This window comes from Microtus oregoni, unplaced genomic scaffold (genome assembly GCF_018167655.1).
Source record: "Microtus oregoni isolate MIOR12 unplaced genomic scaffold, Mior012 000003F_ref0000135, whole genome shotgun sequence".
Lineage (NCBI taxonomy): Eukaryota > Metazoa > Chordata > Mammalia > Rodentia > Cricetidae > Microtus > Microtus oregoni.
Genome location: NW_024543062.1, coordinates 24,983,290 through 24,996,739, shown reverse-complemented (window position 1 = coordinate 24,996,739; position 13,450 = coordinate 24,983,290). Strand labels below are relative to the sequence as shown.

General features: G+C 47.2%; 1 protein-coding gene across 9 annotated transcripts in view; it reads right to left on the bottom strand.

The window, feature by feature from the left end:
* The window catches only part of Cit (citron rho-interacting serine/threonine kinase), a 178,832-nt gene extending 173,368 nt beyond the window's left edge, over positions 1-5,464 (bottom strand). For 8 of the 9 annotated variants that reach the window (XM_041647361.1, XM_041647376.1, XM_041647382.1 and 5 more), the window contains exons 1-2: positions 5,438-5,464; positions 3,724-3,843 (exon numbers count right to left, since the gene is read on the bottom strand). In XM_041647361.1, the coding sequence (XP_041503295.1) occupies positions 3,724-3,819 (96 nt within the window). In that variant the 5' untranslated portion in view covers positions 3,820-3,843; positions 5,438-5,464. The other variant, XM_041647368.1, reaches the window with a different exon arrangement.
* Positions 5,465-13,450: the final 7,986 nt, after the last annotated feature.

The following is a 13,450-nucleotide window of genomic DNA, read 5'->3' as shown; positions in this document are numbered from 1 at the left end:
CCCGACAAAAGCAAGACGGGCAGGAACGGGGTCTTTCAGCTTACTGCCCATCACAGAGGCAAGTCAGAAAACTGGAGGGAGAAACTGAGTCCGAAGCCATGGAAGAACGCTGCTTACTGGGGGCTTGCTCGCTCTGACCCTCCCACATGGATCGCTAGTCAAGAAAACGCCTTAGAAGCTTGCCCACAGTAGACCAAGCTGGTGAGGCATTTTTCCAGTTGAGGTTCCTTCTCCCTAGATGGATGACTCTAGTGTGTCAAACTGACCAAAAAAAAAAAAAAAAATCGGCACAAGGTTTTACCCAGAATCCTTCCCACAAGACATTTAAACATAAAGCATGGTGGAGCAGCTCTGTCTGACACACGCTAGTAATGTGTCTTAGAAATCAGACAGTACCAATGTCACCTGAGTGTCTCACAAGCTGCGTGACTTTGGGCCAGCCCCACGTTCCTCCTGTCCACACTGAAAATAACAACAGTTCTTACCGTTTGTTATGAGGCTGAATCGAGAACCATAACTGTGTCAACATTTATTCATCAGCATTAAGCCCTTGTTTTTAAATTTTTATTTTATGTGTGCAGGTGTTTTTCCTGCATGCTTGGCGCCCTCGGAGGCTAGAAGAGGGAATCAGATCCTTGGCACTGGAGTTACAGCCAGCTGTGAGCCGCCATGTGGGAGCTGGGAACTGAACTGAGGTCCTCTGGAAGAGCAGCAGTGTTCTCGATGGCTGAGCCGTCTCTCCAGCCCCATAGCACAGCCCTTAACAAATGAGGACCTGTTTTGTTTTTAGTTGGGCGTCTGTTTAAAGTAAAGCCATCAAGGGTCCTGTTTGTGACAGCATTCAGACATTGAGGTCACAGACAGAGCACTCATCTGTGAGAACTGTCTCACGATTTAAATAGGAACATTTCCACAGCACACCCCAAGTTACCAAGCTGTTCCCACTGTTTCCACGTCCCCCCCCCCTGAAGCAGGCGAGGAATGTCAGCAAGAATATTACCCGACAGACATCCCATGGCATGAGCTCATCGTGACTGTGACCACAGTATGTGCGATGACCCGTGTTGCCAACGAACACAATTTAAGAGCGCCTTTCCGCACACACCCATGAGGGATTATCTAGATTGCATTCACTGAATGTGAAGACCCATCTCAGCTGTGAGCTGGACAAGACTGTTCCCCAAGCAGGGGACCCAAGACAGAGACTTAGCAACAGCAGCATGACTGCCGATGATGTCACGTGACCAGCTCCCTGCCCTGACTGTCATGGGCCCAAAGGCTTTCGCCACAGAAACACAAAGAGAAACTGAGACATGATGCTACAATTAGTGTTAACAACAAATACCGGGCTAGAGGACACCTCGGCAATTCAGAGCTTGAACAGCTCTTGCAGAGGATGAGTCTGGTGGCCAGCACTCACATCAGGCAGCTGACTCCAGCACCAGGGGACCCGATGTCCTCTTCAAGACACCAGGCACCTCCATTCACACATGCACAGCACATTCTGAGGTATATAATTAAAATAAAATGGATTTTTTTTTTGAGACAGGATCTAACTATGCAACCCTGAATGACAAGAACCTCATTATAAAGCCCTGTCAGGCCTTGAATTCACAGAGATCTGCCTGCCTCTGCCTTGGAGTGCTGGGACTAAAGGCGTGCGCCATCAAACCCAGCTCGATCTTTTAAATCTTTTTTAAAAAACGAATTAGCATTCTTACTTTTTTTTTCTTTTGTTTTAAGACAGGATCTTACTACTTTGTTCAGGTTGGCCTCAAACCTGCTAAGTAGCCCAGGATAGCCTCAAGGCTCATTTATAAAGGACTTGCCAAGAGCTAGGCAAGGCACAAAAAACTTCATGTGGACCATCTCATTAACCCCTCAATAACCCGATGGAAAAGGCACCTCGGCTCCTGCTGTAAGAGTAGATTTGAGCCTGGTGTGACGGCACATACCCAGTACTGTGGAAGCTGCAGCTGGAGGATCATGGGAATTTTCCAAGGCTGCCTGGACAATATCCCATTTCAGCAGGCCATAGCAGGGTACAGAGTCACTACAGCATGCAGAAGGCCAAGGTGAAGGTAAGTGTTAGGCATGGAGGTACATTTTCCAGCATAGGAAAATGAAGGCAGAAGGATCGTGAGTTAGAAGTCAACCTGGGGTTGGAATTCTAGGCCAGGCCAGCCTGAGCTACATAGCGAGACCCTGTTTTGAAAACAGGGAGGTGACTTGGAAGATAGTTAAAAGCATTTTTTAGACAAGCCTGATAACCTGAGTTTGGATATCCAGGGCCCACCTAAAAGCCAGATATGGTAGCGTAAGAACCTTTAATCCTAAATGCCCCCATAGGGAATAGAATCTGAGACTAGAGAATCACAAGTTCAGCTAGCCTCGAAAACACAACATTGAACAAGAAGGAATTAAGTAGGAAAAAAAAAAAATCCCAGGATGAAGCCAGGCACACACCTTTAATCCCAGCACTCAGAAGCAGAGGCGGGTGGATCTCTGTGAGTTCAAGACCAGCCCGGTCTACAGAGTGAGTTCCAGGACAGCCAGAGTTACACAGAGAAACCCTGTCTCAAAAACCAAACAAAACAAAAACAACAAAAATGAGGACAAGACAACAAAGGTTATCGTCCTTGGTCCTCCACTCGAGTGCCATGGTGCATGAACACAAAGGCACAAGAACACGCACGCATACCTCTCCACGTCCTACACGCATTCATCACAAACACACACGCAGTTGGGGCCAACCTGTGCCACATAAAACCTTGCTTTGGAATAAATAAATAAATAAATAAATAAGAAATAAAAAGCAGATTCAAATTAATTTACCCAAAGCAGCACAACTAACAAATGCATGCCGGACGAAAGGACTATAGCTTTAAAACGTCCGTCTTCACCACTCCCTGTTTGTCCTAACTTATGAGTCCACAAGCCAAGCAAGGACCCATTCCACCAGAGTCCCACATACAACAGAAACAAACAGGTTAGGAGACTGCTCAGAAACAATTTCAGGACATCTGTCCTTCTAGGATGAAGGAAATGTTGGGTGCCTCACAAGGGATGTGGTTACCCAGGTGTGGTATTTAATCTAAACAGCAGACGGACAGCCACCAAGTGTGGTGGCGCATGCCTTTAATCCTAGCACTCAGGAGGCACGGGCAGGTGGACCTCTGTGAGTTCGAGGCCAGCCCGGTGCCCATAGAAAAATTGCAGGACAGCCAGAGCTATGTAATAAAAAAGAATTTATCTTTTAAAATAGAAAAAGCAGACATTCCTTGTACGAAAAAAGTTTGTGTCTCCACTGGGGCTTGTTGACTCCTCTAGAGGACCACAGTTGGGTCCCAGCACCCACATAGGCCGCTCACAAACACCCGCAGCTCACGTTCCAAGGGAACTGAAGCCTATCGCTGGCCTCTCTCTCTGGGTACCCAGACACACACACACACACACACACACACACACACACACGCTTAAGAAGTCCCTTTGTTCTTTTCTTTCTTTAACTGAAAGGACGAGGTTTAGAAGGGTGAAATCTGAGATGAGGCGTCTCGAGGGCAGGTCCAGCCGCGGAACCGTCTGCACAGTGGCACCTTTGTCCAGCTCAGTCCGGTCATGTAAAACAACAAATGGGATTCCCCCAAGAATATCAGTCTCATACAATCAGAGGCGATAACCGTAACAGCCAAAGGTGCGCATCATTGGCAGGCAGCCTCCTACCTGGAAAAACGCATTTAGCCTGGAGGCCCGACTGGCAATGGGCTCGCAGGCACTGGCATCCAGTGGGTTCCGCACTCCGTACTTGAACTTCAGCATCTCTCCGCCGACGCCCAAAGGACACTGGGGAAAGTCACGTGTGTACTGACATTAGGGCAGGAAGGGCTTGACAGGATCCTATCTCCCTAAACACATTAGGAGGAGGGCACTTCCAGCCGCCCCAGCACTGGGCAGGCACATGGTGCATAGATACATACATGCAGGCAAAATATTCATACACATAAAGAATAAAAATAAGTCGTTTTTAAAAGCACTGATAGCCACTGTTGGACTAGCCAGACTACAGCCTATAAGCCACTCCAGTCAGTCCCCACTTGTTTTTCCTTTCTGTCGGTTCTGCTCCTCTAGTGAACCCTGACTACTACAAATATCTTATACTTCATATGCTAACTTTAAAAATTTTAAAAGGTGCCGGGCGGTGGTGGCGCACGCCTTTAATCCCAGCACTCGGGAGGCAGAGGCAGGCGGATCTCTGTGAGTTCGAGACCAACCTGGTCTACAAGAGCTAGTTCCAGGACAGGCTCCAAAGCCACAGAGAAACCCTGTCTCGAAAAACTAAATAAATAAATAAATAAATAAATAAATAAATAAATAAAATTTAAAAAGGTGCCTTTAATCCCAGCACTCGGGAGGCAGAGGCAGGCGGATCTCTGTGAGTTCGAGACCAGCCTGGTCTACAGAGCTAGTTCCAGGACAGGCTCCAAAGCCACAGAGAAACCCTGTCTCGAAAAAGAAAAAAAAATTAAAAAGGTATATAAACAGTAATATTCATAAATTACAAAGTAAAAACTCTGCCTAAAATAGATGCAACATGTGGAACCAAGGCCTGAAGGGGATGGCCAGCGAGCCAGGTTATCTGGGAGAAGAACAGCGAACTGTCCCGGGAGGGTACAGAGGGCACTGCTTCTGAGGAAGGACGTCTGGCCTGACACAGCAGAAAGCCCAGAGGGCCATACAGGGAGGAAGACAAGGAGACAAGAAGGAGGCACCAGTTTAGACGTGGAAGAGGATGAAGGAACTGGAACAGAGAGGTTAAGTAAGTGAGTTAAGATCACACAGATAAAGGGAAGTGCCGGCAAGAACAAGGCAGGGAAGGCTTGCAGGAGGCACAGGCTACAGGGGACTCAGTCTCTTTAAGGAGCCCCTGGATCCGGGGCAGCACAGCCCGGACTCCCCTCCACAGGCTTCCCCCAGCTCACCCCAGTGCTGCACCCACAGACCCAGGGCTGAACTCACTGACCCAGGGCGGCATCAACAGACCCAGAGCTGAATCCAAAAACCCCAGAGCTGTAGCGACACATCCAGGGTTGCCCCCATAGACCCCGGGGTTACACCCATAGACCCAGGGCTGAACCCATAGACTCCGGAGCTGCACCAGAAACCCTGGAGCTGCACTCACGGACCTGGGTTGAACCCACAGACCCTGGGGCTACCCCAGTACACCTCCGGACTGCAGCCTCAGCAGACCCTCATGGGCCCCTGAGATCCTGAGGCTCCCAGCCGCAGTAGGCAAAGTGGGCATCAGTATGGACCGGGCCATCCGGGAAGACCCGGGAAAGGGGAGTCCCCTCCCGACCCTTTCCACACACACACCCCAGACACAGACACACTTACACACCACACGACCCGAACTCACATGCTGCAGACCCCAACTTACACTCGCCGCGCTCCGCCCTGAGCCTCCCGCCCCAGCGTTTGAGAAAAACGGCGTGGGCGGGTCTCAGCCGTGCTTAAACCAATCAGCGCTCGTCATCGCTGATGGACAGCAGGGGGTCTCCGCCAGGACCCGCCCTGGTCTTGGAGGGCTGGAGGAAGTGAAATAAGAAAACCAATCATATCTTTTCTTGTCTTGACTGGCGACCAATAGGAAGAGGGCAAGGGCGTTCGGGCGGGGCAGGGCTGGGAAGTTTGAAATTGGCGGTTCGCAGGATGCTGTGTTTGGAGTGTGGGGCGGCTCCCGGGGAGCCTGGGGTGCTGTCCTTTGCTGCCCGAGCGCTTGCGGGGAGTCTGGCCTCTCTACCTGGACCGCCTGCTCCTGGTAGGGATGTTAGGAACCAAACTCCAGTCTTCTGCAAGAATGCGCTCAGCTGAGCCATCTCTCCTGCCAAAAGTGGGCGCTGCGGTTACTTGTGGGGAATCCGGGGGCTCTGCGGTACAGCTGAGCAGGGAGTGTAAACTCGGTGCAGCCCGCCTGCCTTGCCGCACCTCTGCATTGACCCGCAGCAGAAAGGGGAAGATGTCCCTACAAAGACATTTAAATCTATTTAAGCCAAGACCTCCAAATGACAAAGCACAATGACCGTCCGTGTACGGAAAGTGCCCAGTCTGGTTAGCAATGGGTGGGGGTGAGGGGGTGGGGTGAAAGCTGCGCTGGGTCTGCGTGCATTCACCCCGGGGATAGAATGAATTGGCTATGGAGGGGAAATCTCTGAAAGGGGGTTTGGTATTTGCTAACCCTGAGGCTCCGTACACTCTGTGACTACTTAGGGATGGCTTCTCTGCATTGATTATGAAACCGAGAAATGGATACGAGAAAGCAAGTTCAAAACGATGTTGTCGGACAGAACAGCCAAGCTGGAGAGGTGACTCAGCGACACTGCCTGGGGACCTGCCTTTGGTTCCCAGCACCTACTTCAATCCCCGCACAACTTCCTGTAACTGCTTCCAAAGAATCACATGACCAATTCGGGCTTCTGTGGGCACCTGCACTCACGTGCACACATCCACAGACTCGGACCACACACACTCTAAAGAGACGGACTATATCACATGTAAAATATGGAGACAGCAAAGCCAAGAGGAGAGGCATCTAAGGTTGGAATGGAAGCTTTTCAAGGAACCAGGAGAAAGGCACTGACCTATTTCTTGACCTGATGAGAATATGAATGTTGTTTTCTTAATTATACATTTAGATTTTTCTCTGTGCAGGGCTGAAGCGATGGCTCAGCAGTTATGACCCCAGTCCTCCCTCTTTCAGAAGACTCAAGTCTGGTTCCCACCATCCATGTCAGGGGGTTCACAGTTGGCTGTAACTCAAGCTCCAGGAGGTCCAACACCCTCTGACCTCCATCAGCATCCACACACATCTCTCACGTACCTCCATACACACCCACACGAAGCCACATAATTCAAAAAATAAGCAAATAGCTGGGCATGGTGGTGGGCACTTTTAATCCCAGCACTTGGGAGGCAGAGGCAGGTGGATCGGATCTTTTGGTTTGAGGCCAGCCTGGTCTACAGAGTGAGTTCCACGACAGTCAGGGCTACGCAGAGAAACCCCAACTCAAACAAAAAAACAAAAAGTATTTGTTTTCCTGTGTGTTAAGAAAAACTGTAGTATCCCATCAAGACTTAATTTTTTTTTTTAAATGGGGTCCTAAGAAGACCAGGCCAGCCTCAACCCCACTATGTAAGAGAGGCTGGCCTTTAGCTCTGAGCCTCCTGCCTCTACTTTAAGTGATGGGTTTACAGGTGTGTGCCTCTTAAAAACTAATACAGGTGTTTCATGGATCAAGCAAAGATTTCTTTCTGAAATTTAAATAGCACTGTAACATCCAACATGATCATGAAGAGGGCTGTCAAATAGACACTATTTATAGTGCTTCTGCTTTACCAACAGACTCATCTGAAATGTAAGAAATCAAGCCTCAGAGGCTGGAGCAATGGCCCAGCTATCAAGAACATTCAGTGTTCTTTCAAAGAACCAGAGTTTGGTTCCCAGCACCCAGGTCAGGTGACTCACAACAGGCTGTAACTCTAGCTCTAGGGTATCCAGTGCCCTTTTCTGACCTCTGTAGGCACCCGCACTCACAATTGCACACACACACACACACACACACACATGCCAAAAAATAAATGTTTAAAATAAAATTAAGCCAAAGCAGGGGTAGCGTGTCCGTGTGCCTGCAACCTCAGCACTTGGGAGGCAAGAGGATCGGGAGTTCAAAGTCCCCCTGACTACATACTGAAACTATGGACAGACTGCTGAAAAGAAAGAAAAAAGCAGGGAGGTGGTGGCGCACACCCTTAATCCCAGCACTCGGGAGGCAGAGGCAGGCAGACTTCTGTGAGTTCAAGACCAGCCTGGTTTACAAGAGCTAGTTCCAGGACAAGCTCAAAAACCACAGAGAAACCCTGTCTCGAAAAAATAAAAAAATAAAAAAAAAAGGAAAGAAAGGAAGGGAGGGAGGGAGGGATAGAGGGAGGGAGGGAGGGAGGGAGGAAGAGAGATAAAAAGGAATACACTCTAGTAGTTAGGATTTGAGCTGGGCTCTATCATTCTAAATTCCTGTGTTTGTTTGTTTGTTTGTTTGTAGACAGGCTTTTTCTGTCCTGGAACTTGCTTTGTAGTCCAGGCTGGCCTTGAACATAAAGAAGTGCCTGCCTCTACCTTGCTAGTGCTGGAACTAAAGGTGTGCACCACCACTGTCCTGTTCTAAAGCCCATTTTTCATAACTACCAAATTGTAGTGACTTCTATTTTTGCCTATCCCAGCACCTAGCACGGGATAGATATTTATAAGCATGCTAACACAGTGGTAAAAAAAATAATGACATCTTGAAATTTGTATGCAAATGGATGGATCTAGAAAAAAACATATTGAATGAGGTAACCCAGACCCAGAAAGACAAATATAATATGTACTCACTCTTAAGTGGCTTCTAGACATAAAGCAAAGGAAAAAAAATCTACAGTCCACAACCCCAGACAACCTAGACAACAAAGAGGACCCTAACAGAGACACAGAGATCTACATAGGAAGGAGAAAAAGACAAGATCCGAGTTAATTAGGAGTGTGGGAGTCATAGGAGAGGGTAAAGGGAGGGGGAGGGAGGGAGGGGAGCAGAGAAAAATGTATAGCTCAATTAAAAAAAAAAAAGTATGTTAAAACTGAAAGACACTCCACCACGCTTGTTTGATAACAATTTGGCCTTCTCATCTAGATAAACCTAAAGCATTGGTATGTACACTGGGACCACCAGAGGAGATTTAAAAACTACTAACCCATGGGTCAACGAGATGGCTGAGCTTAAGGTGTCCGCAGGCAAGCCTGATGAACTGAGTTCAATCCTTGGGACCCCCGTGATGGAATGAGAGAACCAGTTCTCACCAGCTGCCCTCTGATCTCTGTGTGCATGCCATGCTATGATGGAATGCTATGATGCCATGCTATGGTGGAATGAGAGAGCCAGTTCTCACCAGCTGCCCTCTGATCTCTGTGTGCATGCCATGCTATGATGGAATGCTATGATGCCATGCTATGATGGAATGCTATGATGCCATGCTATGGTGGAATGAGAGAGCCAGTTCTCACCAGCCGTACTCTGATCTCTGTGTGCATGCCATGCTATGCTCCCCTGTGTGCACTTGCATGCACACACAAATGTAAACAAACTTTAAAATGTAAAACAAAAAGAATACAAATGCATGACCTCACCCGCTCCCAGCCTCGTTTCACTCTTCTGGACTTGGGGTATTTTAAAAGCTCCCTAAGTGATTCCAATGTGTGATGTGCGCCCATCCCAAAGACCCGCAGTCAAGAGAGTGCGTACACTGCTAACTAAATAGCAGGTTGTTTTGCAATATTTTTGTGGGTGCAATACCGAAGACTCAACTGAGGTGTCTGTGCATGCTTAGCATGCTCCACCCTAGACCCGTACCCTACTAACCTGACTTCAGCACCAGCCTTTATTATGGAGAGTCCTTTCTGTAGGGAAAACCTGCTCTTGAGCTGGCTCAGTCAAAAAAAAAAAAAAAACAAAAACAAAAAAAAAAACTACATACGTTTACCTTCCTCGCTTCTATCCTGGGATCAGCCACGATGAAATCAACAGAAGGTGATGGTCAGGAAATTTAACATGAAGAAACCAGGAGTCGGGACGACAGCTCAGTGGTGCAGTCAGTGTTTAGCAAATATGTTCTGAATCTGACCTCAGGCAGCACATTAAAAGATGCCAGGAGGGCTGGAGAAATGGCTCAGTGGTTAAGAGCACTGACTGCTCTTCCAGAGGACCCGGGTTCAATTCCCAGCACCCACATGGCAGCTCACAACTGTCTGAAGATCCAGTTGCAGGGGATCTGACACCTTCACACCAATGCACATAAAATAAAGTTAAATAAACCATAAAAAATATTATTAAAAAAATAAAAAAAAAAAGATGCCAGGAGTGTAATGGAGGCAGAGGCAGTTGGAGCTCTGAGGGGTCAAGGCCAGCCTGGTCAACAAAATGAGTTCCAGGACAGCCAAGAATAGATAGTGAGACTGTGTCTCAGAAACAAAGAAGGTGTATGTGGTAGGAATGGGCAAAAAAAAGGAGGAGGAGCAGGAAGAAGAGGAGAGGGACCTGGAAAGTGCTAGACTACCCTCAGATTAAAGAGTGGACTTTCATATATTTCATATCTTTCATATTTCATATATTCATGAGGAGTGCCTCATATACAGATAGATACACAAAACAGGCACAGTGGTGTGTACACTTAATCCCAGCACTTGGGAAGAGAAAGCAGGAGAATCAGGAGTTCAAAATCAGCCTCAGCTACATAGCAAGTTTGAGACCAGTCTGAACTAATGAGATCCTGTCTCATAGTGTGCGTTCATGTGTGCCTGCGTGTATGTGTGTGTGTGTGTGTGTGTGTGTGTGTGTGTGTGTGCATGAGCACCTGAAATGCAAGCTGAAACGCCTGAATTCAAACCTCAAACCCATGTAACATAGCTGGGCAAGGCTATGCATTTGTCAGCAGTGCTGGGAAATAGAGATGGGAGGATCCCTGGGGCTTGCTTGGTGTGGGAGAATTGTCTGTATTCTGTCAATCATGTTTTAAATAAACGCTGATTGGCCAGGCAGGAAGTATAGGCGGGGTCAACCAGACAGGAAGTAGAGGCAGGGTGATGAGAACAGGAGTATTCCGGGAAGCAGGAAGCTCCCTCTGCATTCCTGCCCAGACAACAGAAGAAACAAGTAGTAATCTACCTGGCTGAGAAAGGTACCAAGCCATGTGGCTAACATAGATAAGAATAATGGGTTAATATACGCTATAAGAGCTAATAAGTAGCCTGAGCTAATGGGCCAATCAGTTTTATAACTTATGGAGATCTCTGTGTGATTTTCTTTGGGGCTTGCCGGCTATCGGGCGGGACAGAAACCCCAACAAACACGCCCTCCATGTTACACTTGCTCAAGCCTATCTAGCTGAATCCATGAGATCCTGGATCAAAGACAGACCCTGTCTCAAAAATACAAAAAAAACCTGGCTTCATTTCTGTGAAATTGCTCTTTGAAAATTTCATTTCCACGTGTAAGCCAACTGAGATACTACCGTGATGGTGCTGATTTCCTTTGATGATGCTTACCATCCCTTTTAGCCACTGAACCTTTTATTATTTGTCTATTTGTAAAGTTTATTTGTCTTAACTCATTTAATAAATATACTGTTTACCTGTTTAAAAAAATACAAGGTGGAGCAAGGTGAGTGGCACACACCTTTAATCCAAGCATGCAGAAGGCAGAGGCAGGTGGATCTCTGTGAGTTCAAGTCTACCCTAGTCTACATAGTGAGACCCTGTATTAAAAAATAAATAAAAATATTCTCTCTTTCTCTCTCTCTGTCCCTCTCCCTCTCTCTCTCTCTCTCTCTCTCTCTCTCTCTCTCTCTCTGTGGGTGTTTGTGCACACATGTGCACATATGAATAAAGATGCACATTGCATCTAGAAGAGGGTGACAGATGCCCTGGAGTGGGACTTAAAGGCGGTTATGAGCCAGTTAATGTGGTTACTAGGAACCACACTTAGATCCTCTGCGAGAACAGTAGTGTTTTAACCACAGAGCCATCTCTTCAGTCCCTCATGGGTTTTTTGTTTTGTTAGTTTATTGAGTTTTTGTAATTGTTACTGTTTGGTGGTCTCCTGATAACTTGTTTTTTGTTTATTTACATATTTTTTGGTGATTATATTTTAGTAAGCTCTTTAAGATTTTATTTTATTTTATGTGTATGGGTATTTTGCTTGCATGTGTGCATGTATACCACATATATTCAACACTGGAGGATTCTAGAAGTCAGATCCCCTGGAACTGGAGTTACAGGTGTTTGCAAGCAGCTATATGGGTGCTGGGAACTGAACTCAGGTCCTTGGTGAGAGCAGTGGATTAATCACACTTCTACGGCTGTGACTAAACACCATGACCAGAGATAACTTACAGGAAGAGGTTATCTGAGCGTGTAGTTCCAGAGGGAAAAGGGTCCTTCATGCCTGGGAGGCATGGCCACCAGAACAGGAAGCTAAGACATCAAATCTTCAATGTCAAGCATGAAACCAAGAGAAGTATGTGGGATAGTTGTCCACTGTGTGAAGGTGCATTGCTGTAATTAGTGTAATAAAATTTTAAATGGTCAATAACTAGGCAGGAGGTATAGGCAGGACTTCTGGGCAGAGAGGAGGAGGAGGGATCTCGGTCTGCGAGAGAGACAGCAGTAGACATGGAAGAAGCGCAGATTAATAGAAATGGGTTAATTTAAGTTTTAAGAACTAGTTAAAAACAAACCTAAGATAAGGCCAGCCTTCATAATTAATAAGTCTCCATGTCACTATTTGTGAGCTGGTATTCCAAAGAAAAATTCCATTACAGAGAGGGAACCCAAAATGGTGAGAGTCTTTTATTTCTCAAAGCCCACCTCAAGTGTTATGCCTTCTCCATCAAGGCCACACTTCCAAATCCTCGCCAAACAATGCCACCAACTCGGGACCAAATATTCAATGTCTGAGACCATAAAGGACATTTTAGTCAAACCAACCCCCCACGCAGCAAGTGCTCTTAACTGCTGAGTTGGCGCAACCAACCCTGCACTGGCGCAACCAACCCCGCACTGGGGTTTGTTTTGTTTACAAGATCCTGGGAGAGAAACTACATACTGGTGCATGGCCACCCTGCCTGTGGTTACACCACTGAAGAAAATGTCTCCCTCCCCCAGGGAACATTAACTGCCTGTAGATACTAAGAGAGGAACTTCAGATGCACCTTCCCTTTAGGTTCTCAGAGAAGGACAGGACCTCATGAGCCCTCCCCTGATCCATGACAAGATGTTGGCAGGCCCACTCTTGAGCAGGTCTTGTAACAATAAGCACACAACTTTTGTGAGATTGCAAACACAAAGGCATTGTTAGACTTCACTTTTTCATTAAAATTTTAAATTTATTTTACATACCAACCACAGTTTCCCCTTCCTCCTCTCCTCCCATTCCCTTCCCCCACTCTCCATCCACTCCTCAGAGAGAATAAGGCCTCTCCTGGGAGTCAACAAAGCCTGGCATATCAAGTTGAGGCAGGACCAAACCCTCCCATCTGCATCAAGGTTTAGCAAGGCATTTCACCTTAGGGAATAAGTTCCAAAAAACCAGCTCATGTGCCAGGTACAGATCCTGGTCCCACTGCTAGGGACCCCACAAACAGACCAAGCTACACAATTGTCACCCATATTCAGAGGGCCTAGGTCAGTCCCATACAGGCTCCCCAGCTTCCAGTCCAGGGTCCATGAGCTCCCACAAGCTTGGGTCAGCTTAGACATAACTTCTAAAGGAAGATATAGGATCATGGCGGAAGATGCAGAGAGAGTTCTCCCTTGTGGATACCCCACCCAGCAATAGCATCCTCCTCCATGGAGGAGGATTACAAC